Raw genomic sequence first — 16,147 nt, 5'->3', positions numbered from 1 at the left:
TCATCCCCAGCTGTTGCTGTCACCAAGGAAGATACCTGTCCCACCTCTGTGCTTCCTGTGAGCATTTTGCCACAATTTCGTCCTGGCACTTGCAGATGATTGCTTTACGCCCTGGAGCGTGAGATTTGATAACACCATTCTCCTCCCTTATTCAAGTATAATGGCTGCTCCTGTTAATAGGTGTGTAATTATCCAGACCTGTTAATGATCTTACATTGACTAAGAAAACTATCAAGGAGTGACTTCCTTGGATGCAACAACTGTGCTCTTGGCCTTGCATCCCCATCATAAACATCAGCTGCTTGAAGCCAGTTTGAGCAGATCTGAGGCATGTGAGACAGCTATCCTGTTTAATTCAAGAGAGTCGGAAAGCATTTGGCACCTCTTCTTGCAGAGCTAGCCCAAATGGAACACTTTCACAGATAGAAAATACTAATTATACGATAATGTTTGACAGTCTTACTTCCTCGCTGGGTAAGACACAAATGGGAGACTTCACTTGAGACCTCCTCTCATAAAAGGTAGGCATTTTCTCACACGACTTTTTCAAGGGAGTATTACTCTTCACCAAAACTGCTGTTATCCTTCTAAGCCAAGAGAGAGAAGTCATGGGAGCCTTATCAATATGTGTGTGAACCAGAAGGGACTTGAAGGCAGGAGGACTGTCTTGCCCCTAAAGTTAGATGTATTTTTAGGAAGGCATAATTAATTCCAGATTAAACAACAGTACAAATTCAATGACAACAAACTCCAAATAAGAAACTGTAACTATTTTGTTGATGCAAAATTTCCTCCTACTCCCTGCCCCAGTTCAACTTTCTCACGGTCACCATCAGTATGCACTTCCTGTCAGGTAAGTGACCCCCTGGTTCTGCGTCGTCTGGCTTTATCCGTAGCAATAGCTGGATGACCAGGTCATCACCACAACTCAGGTTTTCTCCTGTCCAGAATTAATCCATTTGTGCCATTATATAATCGGTTTTGTTTGTTTCCGATCACAAAGATTTTTTGAGAATTCATCTGACTAGGAATGGCTTTGCTACTTCACATCTGTGAACAGTTAAGACCTCACCTATCATTCTTAAGGAAAATTGATGAAAGACAATATTTGTGATAGAGGGGAAAAGGATCGGTTAAGGAAAAAAAAACTGTTATATTGATTTTCAAAACTATTTTAACTCATAATTTTCTTTCAGAGGATGATTATTTGTAAAGCTAGGATGAGCTCCAAGTGTAATTTTCTGTATAAGCTTGTTTTATTGTCATAAGGTACTGAATATATCATTAATAAATTGGCATGTATCCATTAACCAGTTCATTTTACAGAACGAACTTGGAAATGAAAATGTCATACAGACCCCAAGCAGAAGAAGGAACCCTGGGGGTGAATGGAGTACCAGTATGGTGTATGATTGTGTCATTCTTGTACTTATATATGTCAAAAAGCCTGAAAAGAAGGAATTTACTTCCAGAGGAAAAATAATTGATGACTTGATGGTGCGAATCAACTTGTTAATAGATACTGCTGTTCCTTACACAGTATTGTGCTTTTCTGCATGCAATCAGGACAGCCAGTGGGAGGGTAGGAAGCTGTTCGGTGTGACTAGGAGTACTGGAAATTGCACACCTGGACAGAATCTTCTGTTTGGTGCTGGGAAATCCGCTGAAGAACATTACAGGTTTAAATAAAAATCAGTGATATTTCAACTTGGAGCAGGTGAGGTCCAAACAACTCTCTTCTTGGATTCAAGTCCTATTCTCCAAAAGTCTAAGAGAATAAATGTACAGATGTCAAATGACTCCAGGACAATAGACCCATTATGTTAGTCTGCCAGTTATCTGAACTAATAATGGGCACTCACACCTCTTAATTTGAAGAGTGCCTTCTTTGTAGTTATAGCAAGAATCTGAGCTTAGCTTCTCTTGACATGCTGGGAAATGGAAGATCTGAACAACTTTTTTTTTTTTTTTTTTAAAACCTCCTTCATTACTGAACTGGTTTTCTGCAGATTGCTGAGAATGCCATAAAAGGAAGAAATGTTGGATGTGTTTGGGACTGGTTAGAATTCAGACAGTCCTGAAGGCTGAAATCCTGAAGCCCAGAACAGCTGAAATTTCAAAAAACCCATCAAGAGCTCTCTCTGTTAAGTTTTTTGAACTGCATTTGTATCTACACTTTCCACTTTGTGAATTATCTGGCCACCTGGGTATTTAATGAATCCTTTTTATGTCTGCACATTTGCTGAAGGAAAACATTATTGAGGAATTCCTTACAATTTGTGTTTGCATGTCACGGTTTTTATCTAAAAATAAAATTTCAAGTAAACAAACAAGAGGTAAGGTTCACTATCGTTCTGCTCTCCCTGGTGGGCAGGTAAGGGGAAATTGAATTCTCGGAACTTACTTTATAATGGCAGAATGATAGCTAATTTAAATGGAGCAAAAGTTGATGAGTGGCACATGATAGTGAAGTGGAAAGAAGATCTCGTGGGAGCATATTTGTACTTTTCCAGATATTTGACATGCATATCCCTCTATCAAAGCCAAACTGAAAGCAGGAGACTAAAAAGAATTGGGGATCATACCTTAAATTTAAAATGCCTCAACAGAGGTGAGTTTCAGTCTAGTGACGTGTCAGATCACCTGCTCCTGTAGTAGGTCTACAGCCAGCAACAAGACTGTTAATAAAATGGCTCTGAGATCTTGTTAAAGAGCTAAAATAAGCGGCTTGGTTTCCTTAAAACGGTGAGAGCTACGTACCCTCCATGGCCACAGAAGGACTAACTGGGCATTCAGCACTAAAGGGTGCCAGGTTGTCTTAACCCCTAAAAGCTTAACTTTACATAGCAGTCTCTGAGAGTCCTGACTGTTGTGAAAATTGACTTGCTGTTTGAACACAGAGGACCTAGGACACCACTTCACCTACTACTCTTCTTGAGGACACGGAAAGTCCACGCGTATCCATGCTTTGCAAACAGACTCTTTCCCCATGGATGTGCTTCAGTGCTGCTGCATAAAGTGATTCCCTACATTCCCATCCCCTTTGGTGAACACTTGCTGATTTTGCAGGTGGAGGGCTTTCAGCTTTCTTAGATAAGATACCATTTTCCTCTGATTTTGGTTGTTGGAAGTTCATCCTTGAGCTTTACTGGTAAAAATATAGCCAGCTTCCAAAATACTGCAGTTGCCCTAGCTGGGAGCTTAGAACAGAATGAACAATTGCATCCCTGATGGAAAGGAAAAAAAGCTTTGTATTGTGCTCCTGAAGGTCTTGTCTTGCAAACGAACAGCTTTTGTGCAGTAATCACTGGTTTGATGATTCAGACAACATCCAGAAAAAGCAACTTTATTGTCAGGACTCCCACATATGCAGGTGAAACCTGCCTGAAGTGTTATTTGAGCCAAGATACATCCAACTTTGGAGTGCTGTTTGTGTTACTATTATTGTTCCTATTGCAAGGTTGTTTTTGTGACAAGCTATCATTTTGTGGTGACTTGGGTCTTGCTTGAGAATTATAATTAAGAATGTGTCACAAAGAGGGGATTCCGGCTTCTTGGATCTGTAAATAACAGATTTCTCTCTCTCTCTCTCTCTCTCTCTCCCTGTTTTCAATTTGGATTTGCTACAGGTGCATAGGGCCACATATTGAGGATTGCATCGGCCTGATGGATAGGTACTTGCTGAGTGATGATTCCCTGTGTGTCTTCCATCCTACACGTGTGGACAAGGGCGCATGCGTGTGCATGTCCTTGTGAATGGCAAATGACGTCTTTTGTTCTGTAATTGCCTGCAGGTGTAGAGGTCCCGCTAGTCATGACTGCATTTACTATCCATGGACACGACAGTCCACTTTACCACAACATGCTAGGTAACATCCACCGCTTTTCCATTTTTGTACGCAAGGTCCCTCCCCGATTGCCATCAGAATGTTATACTATCCAGTTTGTTCAGAAACACAAATTACAAGGGAGATTGTAATTTATTCTTAGTAAGATACGCCCCTGAACATGCAAATTTACTTTTCCATTTGAAAGCCAATTAAATATCTTACGTGTTTAGGCTGATTAGAAAATGCCTTTTTTCTTTGTATTTTTAGCTTAAATCAATAAGAATTCAGTTCTGAAATTTTCTGCAGAAATACGTGTTTCTCGATGAAATTTTACTAGAAGTAAACATGGTGAAAACTCTGCTTAAACTGGAATTTACGTTTTTTTTCTATTGGTTGTTTTTTTTGGTTTAAGACAGAGCTTAACAGCAAGTTAAGCTCCTTCTTCCATACTACTTATCTGGAAAAAAAGTAAATGCCTTAGCAAAACAGAATTTCTTCCTTAATTCACATAACACTATTTGATTTTTTTTAAATATTTTTTTTTAATTCTCTGTTTAAAAAAATTCAGTAATAATGATCAAAACAAATTACTGTAGGAAGACTCCCAAAACATTCTGTTATATTCTGCATTCTTTTTCCTGAAAGCACTTCATTGCCACTGACTGTTTATTTTCAAATTCAAACTGGTTAGTATGACTTCCAGGCTTTGGGATTATTCTCCTGAGCTAAAATTGGATGAAAAATCTATCATTTCAATCAACTTCACCTCATTAAGGATTTTACTTTGATTTTTTTTTTCTTGTCTTTTAAAAAAGATTTTAAGGTTGCTTTTCCTTCCCAGTTGTGTACCTAATGTGAATATTCCTGTTTCTAGTTGTTGAGTGGGAAGATATTTAGACTTGAAAAACAGTACTCTATAAACACTATCAAGTGGTATACTTGTTTAATTAAATCAGTATCTGTTCTGACTGAATTCATGGACCAATGAGTAAACAACAGATGAAGACTGAGCTTTTTCAATATTTCAATATTTTGTTTTCATCTTTCTGATCTGGGATATCCAGTTTGAGATACTTCTGTAGGAGACTCGTTTTCAGATGTACTCCTCCAAAATCAGTTTTAAAGTTCTCCAGTTTCAGATGTACTCCTCCAAAATCAGTTTTAAAGTTCTCCAGTTTCAGATGTACTCCTCCAAAATCAGTTTTAAAGTTCTCCAGTTTGTCAACTTTACTCAAAGTACAAATATGGAAAATGTATTATTATTTGCATCAAGTTAAGGAGTTTAAGGGGCTTACCAAACTACAGAGAATGAAGGCCATGCTGAAGTTCTTTGCTTTGGTAAACAACTTAAAAATAACAAATCAACTGGATTTTTAATCAGTTTTTGAGGGAACATTAAGAGCTTTATATTAGGAAGACAACTTGTTGACTGTGGTGTGACTTACAGTGTTACAGGCTGCTTGCTCTAGCTTCCTCTGCTAGCCCAAAAGCCCCTCAGACCTTGCTCACTGTTTAATTCAGGTGATATAACTCCAGACCTTAGCTTTGCATTGAAAATGCTCAGGTAGTAGTGAAGTCTCTGGAGGTACTGCCAAATACTCACTGAATTTGATGGAAAGACTCCTGTTAATCAGAGGGGGTGTTAGGCTGGGCCCTATATTTAAAAGTGGAATTAAAGGAGTGGAACCTTGAGCATGGTGGCACAACACTAGAAGTGTTGTCTAGTACGGTGCCAGGCTTAAGCCGTGCGTTAGCAGGCAATGCTTATTTTGGTTTTAGGTTGTGTGAATCATAGGGTTTGTCTCCTTGAATCTGCTGTCAAGGTAGCGAAGTAAATTATCAAGGGGACTGGAAATTAAAGCAGTTGTTTTATGCTGCTCAAGTGAGTAATTTCCTGATCCATTCAGTGGGAGGGGGAATCCCTCAAGTGGTTCCTTTAGATCTGATGGATGGGGTTTTTTGTTGTTCCAACTTTGCTGAATTTGTGTTAGGAAAATTACTGCACTGTGTTTACATGTCAGTATGTTTGTATTCTTTCACTTTGAAGCCAGAGAAGGAAATGTCATACCTTTATATTCATTATATTAGTGAAAATGGGGGTTGTCGGGGACAGTTTGTGAAAGTGGTTCATTTTGTTTGGTCTAAAACTGAGCAAAACTGCACTGGCAAAGTGATACTTTCTGTTACAGTAGGGATGTAAATCAAAACCAGGTATGTTTCACTTTAGATAGTACCTTCTTCATGTCCCTTTAACAATTGCATGCCCTCCTTAGACTTATAGACCTTAAAATAATTAATAATTGGTTTTACCCTTATCCTTTGGCTTGAATTTCTGCATTGATGTGAATTAGCAGTGAGTTGAAGGGTTCTCTGCGGTTCAGGTAGCTGAAAGCGAGAACAGGACTCTAACTGCAAACAACAAGATATTTCTCGTCTTCACCTGTTTCCATTTTCATATGAGTGTTACTTTTCTTTCCAGTTTTGCAGTTTGCAAATTGGTTTTTCCGTGATCCATTGACTTGAGAGCTTTTGTAAGAATCTTGTAGAATAGCCAAGGAATTCTTACTGTCGTGTTTAATAAAGATGAATCAGATCTGCATCACATGGCTTGTTTTCCAGATGACCAGTGAAACGTCAGTTTTCTGCTTAAGTTTGGTCCCTTATATTTTGTGGGAAAAAAAAATCCTTACTTTTGGCATTGCATGTCTTTCTGCATATGTGTTTGGTTTTTTAAAAACCTTTAGCTTCAATAGAGTTCTGTCCAAACGGATGCCAGCAACCCTTTCTTTTCCCATTTCCAGCTCCGTGGCACATATAAGGGCTATTTTAGCCCTTTTCCTCTAGACTACTTAGTAGATTTTTAAATTACTTGTTAGGTTCCTTGCTGGCCTTTGTCCTCACAAAGGCTTTCACTATAGTCTTATCTGGCAGGAAAAGTTCAAACTCTGAAGGAGTTACAAGTCACTGGAGAAATGAGTGACTCTTCTGCTTGAGGTTAGTTGCAAATTCTGGTTATTGTCATTATAGCTCTTCATTTACTGTAGTTGAAATCATATGGCAGGGAAAGCTTTTCCTCGCTTTTGTGACACAATTTCTGTCTGTATTTATACCATGTTTAATTCAGGGCGTCCCTGTCACAATGTAGTCCGATTGTAATTTGTGTGATGCACTGAACTGGTTTGCTGAGCAGGTTTCTGGTTGGCCTCTTCAGGTTGCTCAGATGACACACAGGCCTGGAGGAATGGGACAGGCCGGCAGAGAGTTCCCCATGCAGGGTGAAGTCCTTACTTGGCATGTAACTAGCATAACTGCTTCTTTGTCTTCCTTTCTATCTCCTTCCTTCCTTCCTGCTGTGCTGAGAATCTCAGCGCAGGGAACGGAGAGGAGATCCCCTTCTATGACGAGGTTACAGCGTCAGTGGACAAGGGACGAGCAACTGATGTCATCTACTTGGACTTGTGCAAGGCATTTAACACTGTCCTGCACGACATCCTTCTCTCTAAACTGGGCTTCAGTTTGGGTTCCCCCTTCTATAGGGAACTTACAGCAAAGAAGGAAAGCAGGCAGAGGCTGGAATTTCCCAGGGTGCCCAAAGGAGTTAGCATCCTCCTGTCCCACCCCTCACTGGAGTGGCACTCCTCCTTTCAATACCTTCTGACAATTGCAGTCAGTGGTTTCTTTGGGTTGAACAGCATACTTGTTAGGAGCTCTGGAACAGAGGGTGAAAGGAGGAGTATGCCTGCTTCAAAGATTTTCATAACCATTGCCTAAAAGGAAGATTGAAAACCTGTAAAAATAATACTCTGCCATCCATTAAGAAAATTACTCCAGGCAGTCACAAAATGCTGCAGTCCTCTGCTCCCAAGTCCACCAGAAAAGTTTGACTAACTCAGTTACTGAAGCTAGACTATGGACAAAATTTTTACTCAAAGTATGAATTTTAAATGTGTTTCTGTGGTTCATTCAACTTAATACTAAAAGAGAAGAGATCATCAAAGGAGGAGGGAGGTTTCTATTTTCCAGTGCGTGCGAGCTTGCAAGTCTGAAGATGTGATCAGAAGCACGTGGTGGGTATGATAGGGAAGGACTAGCCCCTTGATGTTATTGGTCTGAATAAGCTGATGTCTCTCTCTATTTATGCCCTAAGAAATTTTAATTCACATTTCCCTTTTAACTAACAGAAACTAATTAGCTAGGACCACGGTTGTCAAGTGGTTACATGAAACGATGTGTAGCTGTTAACTAATTACAATCCTAATGCTAGCTTTATATCAACAAAGGACAGCCTCTCAATAAATCATCACTTCCTAAAAGTGATGGGTTTGTGTACTGCATGTGTGTACAAGAGCTAATTAACAGTAAACCTATGTAATGCAGGCAGATCCTTTCATAGCTGTTTCGTACCCCCTCACAGTATGACTTCAATAGAATTTCACAGCAGCTCTGAGTAGATGATGGGGAAGGGAAACCACCTCTAATAAACTGCTGATGTTCATTGCTTTTATGGCGCTCTGTTTCATTGCTTGGAGGAAAGCATTCCATATGCTCTGTATTTTTGTAGAATAATTGTAGTCTTTCTGGAGGGGAAGAGGAAGAGAATCTATGTGTAAAAATAAGAGGAAAAGAAGGATCTGTGAGTATAAACTAAGCTACGTTACTTGTTTTGGTAAAAGGTGCTACTCATGAGAGACTTTTAATATGGAGCTTTCTGATGCTGTATCAGAACAGAGCAGTTGAAGAAACGGGTTTTTTTTTTTTATTTTTTAAGAATCAAGACTAGAAAAACAGGCAGTTTCTGATCCTGTCTCTGTGAGTTGGATAGAGCTTACACTTGATCTGTTTCAGACAGACTGACAGAGAAATCCCTGTTCCATGTGAGAACTTCCTGCTACTGAACTGGTTCTCAGACAGACCTTTGCTGTGGGCACTTTTATTGTCACAGCATTTCACTGCCTGTAGCTTTAGGAGGAATACAGGCTAAGTTGGTTTCCCTTCTTTTCTACTGTACAGACCTGACCGCAGACAAAAAAAAAAAAGCTCTTGTTGTATTAAAACTTTCTGTTCTATAACATGTTCAGAAAGACTTGTCTGGGATCTGCGAGGATTGCTAGTTCATTTGGTTTATTCAGCAGGGTTGGCTGGTGTGGTTTCATAGTATGGAAGGATTTGGTAGGATCTGCTGCTATAGGGAGAAATAAACTGTTAAGGTTGGAAGAAGGAAGAAACTAGAATCAATTTTCACGCAAGTGCTTTTTAAAATACGTTCTGTGGCACCAGTAGTTTTGAGGATCCTGTTGAGAGTGCACAGGATAGATAAGGCCAGAAACTGTATGTTTCTAGAAGTTTATTATACAAAGAGTGGAATATGAGTGAAATAATCTTGCAGTATGTTGAGATTGTTGATACTTAAAGAGCAAGTTTCTCAGCAGCTGTGCTTGTTTGATGGGTTTGGGCAATATTCATGATTGCGCAGTGGTGCACACCGAACAGAGAAATGTCACAGTGAGGTTACAGAAGGTGCCTTAGCATGTCTCATTGTGAATATAGGTGCGGCACTCCTCGTTGTCTCGTTCGGTATGTCCCAGCCCCTGTGCCTTCTTCAGCTGCTGAGCTCTGAAGAGCCATTTGTGCAGAAGCATGCAGGGACTTGTATTTGGTCTGCTCAGCACAAGAGTTAACATCATGAATTTCATATTACCTGTTATCCCCCACCTTCACACCAGATGGCCATTAAGTCCTGCCCCTCTGTGCCTTCAGTACAAGGTCCAGCTTGGTGAGCTGTGTGCATGTTCAGCCCCACCCAAACAGCAAGAATGTAGGCTCCGTACCTTCAGAAAGACTGACTGTTTTCTCAAGTCAGTTTTCTGAAGTGTCATGGACAATGTACAGAATACACTAAACACAGTATTTACCAAGCATTGGAGTTTTGTCAGGTCATAACCAAATGTCTTCGCAGAGACTCAAAGACTTCTCAATAAAAGCTTGCTTTTTTTTTCCTCTCTTACTTTGCTACCACGAGTTGCTAAATAAATTTTCAAGTACATTTAAAGTAGGAGAATTCTTTCTTCAGAAAACTGACTGATTGATACTGAAACTATAAGCAGAAAAAAATAAGTGATTAGGCCAAACATGGCAGGTCATTGCTTAAGTACAAGAAGCATTAGGAAATTCCAAATTGAAAATGGCTTGTTAAAATGGAAAACACCACACAGCCCTATTGCAGAGGTCACTGCTTTTATTTCTCATCAGGCTACGTAAGCCTTGTGTTGTGTGTCTGTACTGGCTTAGCTGCACAAAAAAAACATAGGATGCAGAAATAAAATTGTACCACAAAGAAGTGACCTTATTATAGAACAACAGTAAATATCTCGCCACTCTCCAATGGCTTTCTTTTATGGCTTGAAATGGGGATTTAATTTAGATTTAATGTTGTTATAAATTAATTATTTGTTATTTAGAATGCATTTGTAGAGCTTTAGAAATATGTAAGATGTGGAGTTGTTTAAACCTCAGTGAATGGTTTCTTAATAATTCATTAATATTTAACATATAATAAATCAGAACTGAAGCTTACAGGCTTACTTCCAGTCTACCTGCATAATGCAGGATTTGTTGCTCTTCCGTATTTAGACAATTTACATGACAAATGTATTTGAGTTTAGAGTCCAGCCAAGACTTAATTGTCAGCGTTCTGGCTTGCTCACCATGACCCGTCAGGGGATAAAGGAGCTGCAATTCTTGCGTAAAATGGGAAGCTCTTGGTTTATTCCTTTCTGGTATCTATAAAGTAATCTTGCAAGAATTTCCCCCCGTGCATACTTTTCCATTGTGTATTTAAAACCAGTTAAGTATTTGCTGGAATGATGAAGTGCAGAATACTTGATGCAGATGAGAATTTGTATTTGGAGTCTGCAATTTACCTTACCTTTTTTTTATTTTACATACAAAAGCATACGTTCTACTTCGCAGTTAATTTGCAACAGTTTTGCCAGCTTTAGATCAAAAATACCGGATAACTTGTTAGTCATGATAATAGAGTTCACAATTAATCTTTTTAATTTGTTTTTGCCAAAATGAAAATACCAACTTTGAATTTGATAACATTTTCCAGTTTTACCAGTATCTAGCCTGCAAAGACAATGGTCAACTAATAAAACAAACTATAGATTTGAAGGGATTAACAAACTTATGTCCTTTGGTGCTACATGTGGAAAGTTTTACTGCAGCATTTACCAAGGATGGAAGTGCTATCACAAATACCAGCAACCATGCAGGAATAGAGCAGTAGTAAATTGAGCCATCAGACCAAGTTACTTTATCTTACTATAATTCTTTTCCTCTCATGTTGTAAAGTGAAGTAACAGGGTGGGAAAATGTCATCTAAATTATCTGTACCTTTGGGCTTTTTGTATGAAGAGCTTCAAATAACTGCATTAAAGTTGTAGTGGGAAAGGGGGCCTAATACTAAACTAATTTCCCATGCAATGCCCTCTTGCTGTTAGTTCAGATTACTTTGCATCTCTTTCCTGTAAAGCAGAGGTATTTTGCCTCTTTCTGCCTCCTTATAATGGCAGTGGATAGAGTTGATCAAGAATGTAGGCTCTGTACCTTCAGAAAGACTGACTGTTTTCTCAAGGACTGTATGTTACAGAGGCTTTAAAGAAGAGCCACCAGGAATAATTAAAGCTTTGTGCATTGTGCCTCGTGGTGAAGAAGTTTGGGATCTCCAACATCTAAAGTTTATTTTGACTGAAGGTGGAAGTGTAGAGCTGATTATCATCTGAAAGTGCACAGGTGAGGAACACAAGTTTGCTTAAAGATGGCGTTAGTCTAGCAGACCGAAAAGAAGGATAGGGTGTTTGTCTGTGAGGTAATGGATCTGAGGAAAGACATGTTCAAAGCAGCAAAATACCAGAGCATTTCTAATGAGGGTTATTAATCCCTGGAATGACTCTTCCCAGTAGTATTCTATTCTGCAGCACTGGACTTGTAAAATTAAGACTGTAACTTTTTCTGGTGAGCACGAAGAATTTTGGCCAAGGCTGTAGGCTATGCTATACAGATAATCAGGCCAGAGGACTTCACTGGTTCCTCCTGTTGTTGTTTACAGTTTTGTGTCTGTGATGAGAGTTTCCAGCTACGATCAGCTCTTGACTCATGCTTCAAGATTGGGACACAGAGTTCCTGCTTTGAATTTTGATTCCTAGTACTGAGTTGGACACACAAGCAAATCTAGCTGCTTAATACTGGGCTTTGGTTCCTGTCAGCTTTAGTGAGAAACAGGGTGAGAGTTCCACATGACTTTACACAAGGTTTCTGTTGTGCTGACATATCCTTGTTCGTTAGTAGTTAGGTCAGTTAAAATTCTGAGTTCTGAGGCTGTCTCGTGCTAGGAGATAGGAGAAACTCATTCAGATCTTGCCTGTTTGACTGCACTCTCTTGCACCTGTATTCACTTGAGTGAGACGTGTTTTGAATAAATATAGTAGCATTTTTGTATGTCAGTGGTTCAACATTTTTATTTTATTTCATGCAACTGAAAGCAGATTGTTTCCCATTACTACGTTTGTCCACTAATGACAGAAATTGGAAGCTGTAATTTGTCCATCTCTATCAGGTTTTCTAAGCCTTGGATACTAGTGAGGTACTTAAGTGTCTTATATTGTTCTGCAGTGCAGACTCTTCCTTTTCTTATCTTTTTTTCTTTTTTGTCTTGTCCCTCCCTTCCTTTCCTGGAATATGCTTTGGTGGACCTGTATCTTTGGTACTATGAAGTTTTAGAAAGCACAGTATATAGATATTATTTTTATTTTTATATAACCTTTGAACGTGAAGTTTTCTTTAGGGATAACAGTGCTTTTGTTAAAAAAAAAAATCATGCTTTTGTTCCATCTGATGTAAATTTTTAATGACGCCATCTTCACACACTGGTGAACAAGCTCTTTTGGAGACATATTGGCTGTTTAATCAATAGAAGATAATGCAGATAATTGTTTCTGTGGTTATTTGAGATTGAGCAAGTGATCAAGCAGACAAAAGAGATTGTGGGATAATGTGAAAAAGATGTGCTGGCTAGTTCTGCTTGAGGTTTTCATTGGCAGAGAGTTGTGAGGACCTTACCGTGTACTTGCCTGTTCTGGTGCATCTCTCGACAGAGCTGGTAATGCCTCATCCTGAAGAGTGGTGGCGTTTATGCAGAAATTTGAGAACAAATTCAACCTTGTCATCAGGACGAAGGCCAAACTTTGGTTAAACAAGATCAGCCATGATGTAATCCCTGATTTGTAAATTATATGAAGTTTTTCTTGTAGTACCTTCAGGAAAATGGTCTGAAATGCAATCAACCTTGTAAGAAAGAAGTGTGGACTGTTTCCTCACATAATTTGTCTTAGACTGCCAATACCGTGCCTGTGACGTGGCCTGTCCTTTAGAAACACAAGCCATCAAAGCAATACACCAAGGTGTAACTTGCCTCTTAAAATGCTTGCTTGGATTTCTGTTACGTGTTTTTATTTTACTCGCTGTTCCATTTTAACTCGTAGCTGTCTACTTGTAGTAAACCTCATGATGTTTAGCTATGTCACTGAAATTAAGTAGCAGAGGTATTTCTTAGAAGGCACAGAAGCTGTAAAGCAACATAACGTGAGTGAAAAGAAGTGACAGTGGAAAAGTAGAAAGTAGAAGCAATCAAAGGACAGAGGATGTGTTTTTATTTCTTACCATTTGTTTTGTTCCAGTTAATGCTGCTCACGTTCAGCCAGGTTAGGACCCATAGACTTGATGTCAGTGTCGCTGAGTATAGGCTTACAGGTCATGCTGAAGAGGAAGACATTGTGATTCCTACTTTTGGCAATATGGCATGTTAATCTGCAAATTAATCTGAAAATAATGCGGGGAGCATGATACATGGATCCTGTAGATCGGTTGGTTAGAAGCAAAGAAACAACCATGACCTGGTGGAGCAGAGGGAAGAGGACTAATTCTAGTTGGGCAATTCACCAGCGTGGCCAACCTGATCTCTTCCAAGTTCCCAGTAGACTTCAATCAGCCACTGGGAAACGTTCAGTTCATTTCAGTGGGCTCTGTATCAGTGGGCATTGCTTTGTTTGATTGAATGAATTTCCTTAAAGATTATGTGTACATTTCGGAAATAAATTGCCTCCTTCCCTGCGCCTCATGGTCTGATGGGGGGCGGGGGGAGTAAAAACTATTCCTACACTAAAAATGGACCACTTGTTAATATAGGTAGTCTCAATCACAGTGAGGATAATAGACAAAGAACAGATTGAAGAGATAATATTCCAGCTTTAAAATAGGCCTGTCTCATGTAGATATGTTTTTCCCTCCTTTGTGGCAACAATACCCTCGGCATGTAAATGATTTGGATGCAGACTAAGCTCGGTGCTTTCTCACCACCTCAGCCTCGTGTGAACCCTCTCTGCTTTGATATCCTGGATCAATCATTGGATTGGGATCCAAATTCCAAACTTTGGGATGTTTGAGTCATCTTTTGAGAAGCAGTGGATTTTTTAAAATAAGAGAACCTTTTCCCTTTCCAGGAAAATTCAGATGAGAAAAAAAAAGCAATTACTAAGAAAGCAAGCTGAAAGCTAGAGCTGTAGCAGTATGTTTGTGTGTATTCTCTCTAGCTGGTTTCATCAACCTTTCTGTGCTCTTCTCGCTTAAATACTTCAAACACATACATTTTTGAAGTGGAATGAGAGGCAATCCCTCTCTCCATTATGATAGAAATGGGGAAAAGAAATATGTCCGAGCCTTCTCTCTCCTCGTTTTCTTGAGCCCTAATGAGCTTCAGAAGCTGTGAGAACTAAGAAACACACAAGGTCAGGAGGATCCGCTGTCTGCTGGAGAGGCTGGTGCTTAGGTGTGGGGGGAGAGGAAGGGGGTTGTGGCTGAAAAGGAGATTTTTAAGCTGAATCACTGTTTCCCCAGATGCTTGGCCTGCTCTGTTCTGGGAGTTCAGCAGCTATTGGAAGAGGAGTGTTTTTAACGTTTAGATAGATCAGGCGATACCTGCAATAAATTCTGCAATGTTCTATCATACTGAAATTTGGGAGAAGGAAGAGCTATTTTACTGAATTATCATTTCCCTTTATGTGGGCCATACTATACTGCAAAATAATAATAATAAAACAGCTGTTGTAGAATCTAGGTTACTCTGAGCGGTATCCGCACCATGGACACAAGCTGTTTTTCTAATCAGATCACATCTGGGACCATCAAGATGATAGGAATTTGATGTGTACATAGACGCAAAAAAAACCATGGGCAGAGCTGAGAATAGAATATGAGGATAATATTCTCAAAGACTGGTTTCCCTTGGCTACCTTTACCAGCCGGTGAAGGGAAACAGATTCCTTTGGGTGGCTGTGGATACAGAGGAGAGGAGTGAAGGTGGGTGGGTTTGGAGCTGCTAAAGTAAACTACTTTTTTTCTGAGTGGCCTCTGTGGAAATGCTGGCAGTGGGATAATGACTGGAATTAAGAGGAGTTGCAAGATACACCAGAGTTTCTCTCTGCTTCACTTGGTAATATAAGAACTACTGGGAGATGACTGGTAAGTTACGGACGCAGAAGAATTTTTAGGCATGTTGTTGTATAGGAGATAATCCTATGTGAGCCTTGTGTCTGAAGGAGGATCTCAATTTTATGTGAGTTCTTCCCCATAATCAAATGGGATATTCTAATGATTGATATAATTTGTGTAGGACATTTAGAATGCTATCTTTGTAAAATAATAGTGATAAATCCAAAAGCAGCATCAGGCATACTCAGAAATAAATTCCTTATACCCTGCTCTTTATTTACCTTGGATTTTCCTCAATATTTATGAATCATATGTATGTATCTATATGGATGTATGTAATACAAGCACAATATATAGGTGCATGCTTGCAAACAAATTCTTCTGTGGATCCTCCAGTGCATGTTTGGAAACAAATTCTTCTACAGATCCAGCGTGCATACTCTTGGAGCTTGTGAAAGCAAATGCTCACTGCTCTATATGATTCAAAGCTGGAAGCAGAAAGAGTCCAGTGTTCACAGCCACTTAGACAAAAAAAACCTGCTCTGTGCTCTTCAAATCTTCTGAACGATTACTTTCAGGAAGGACTGGCATTCCAAAAAGCAATCAAAAGGGGCAGGTCTAGAAAGAGAGCCCAGTGCATATTCGAAAGAAAGATGATGATTTGTGAAGTAAAGTGAAAATGAAGGACCTGAGGTAGAGAAACCATCCTCTTGCATCTGCTTTAAGGTAGGCAAACTATCTGCAATCCTACAGGCAATATTTTGTTTAGT

The 16,147-nt window shown here is 39.4% G+C and overlaps 1 protein-coding gene across 1 annotated transcript in view; it reads left to right on the top strand.

Moving 5' to 3' along the window:
* Positions 1–16,147, top strand: part of ERBB4 (erb-b2 receptor tyrosine kinase 4) — a 395,635-nt gene that overhangs the window by 239,144 nt on the left and 140,344 nt on the right. Inside the window, exons 17-18 of the mRNA XM_086751200.1 lie at positions 3,630–3,674; positions 3,795–3,869. Of these exons, the coding sequence (XP_086607326.1) occupies positions 3,630–3,674; positions 3,795–3,869 (120 nt within the window). The remainder of the gene's footprint in view (positions 1–3,629; positions 3,675–3,794; positions 3,870–16,147) is intronic.

The sequence above is a fragment of the Chlamydotis macqueenii genome, chromosome 6 (genome assembly GCF_036417535.1).
Source record: "Chlamydotis macqueenii isolate bChlMac1 chromosome 6, bChlMac1.mat, whole genome shotgun sequence".
Classification (NCBI taxonomy): Eukaryota; Metazoa; Chordata; class Aves; order Otidiformes; family Otididae; genus Chlamydotis; species Chlamydotis macqueenii.
Note: the sequence above shows the minus strand (reverse complement) of the source record. Positions and strands in the feature narration are given on the sequence as shown.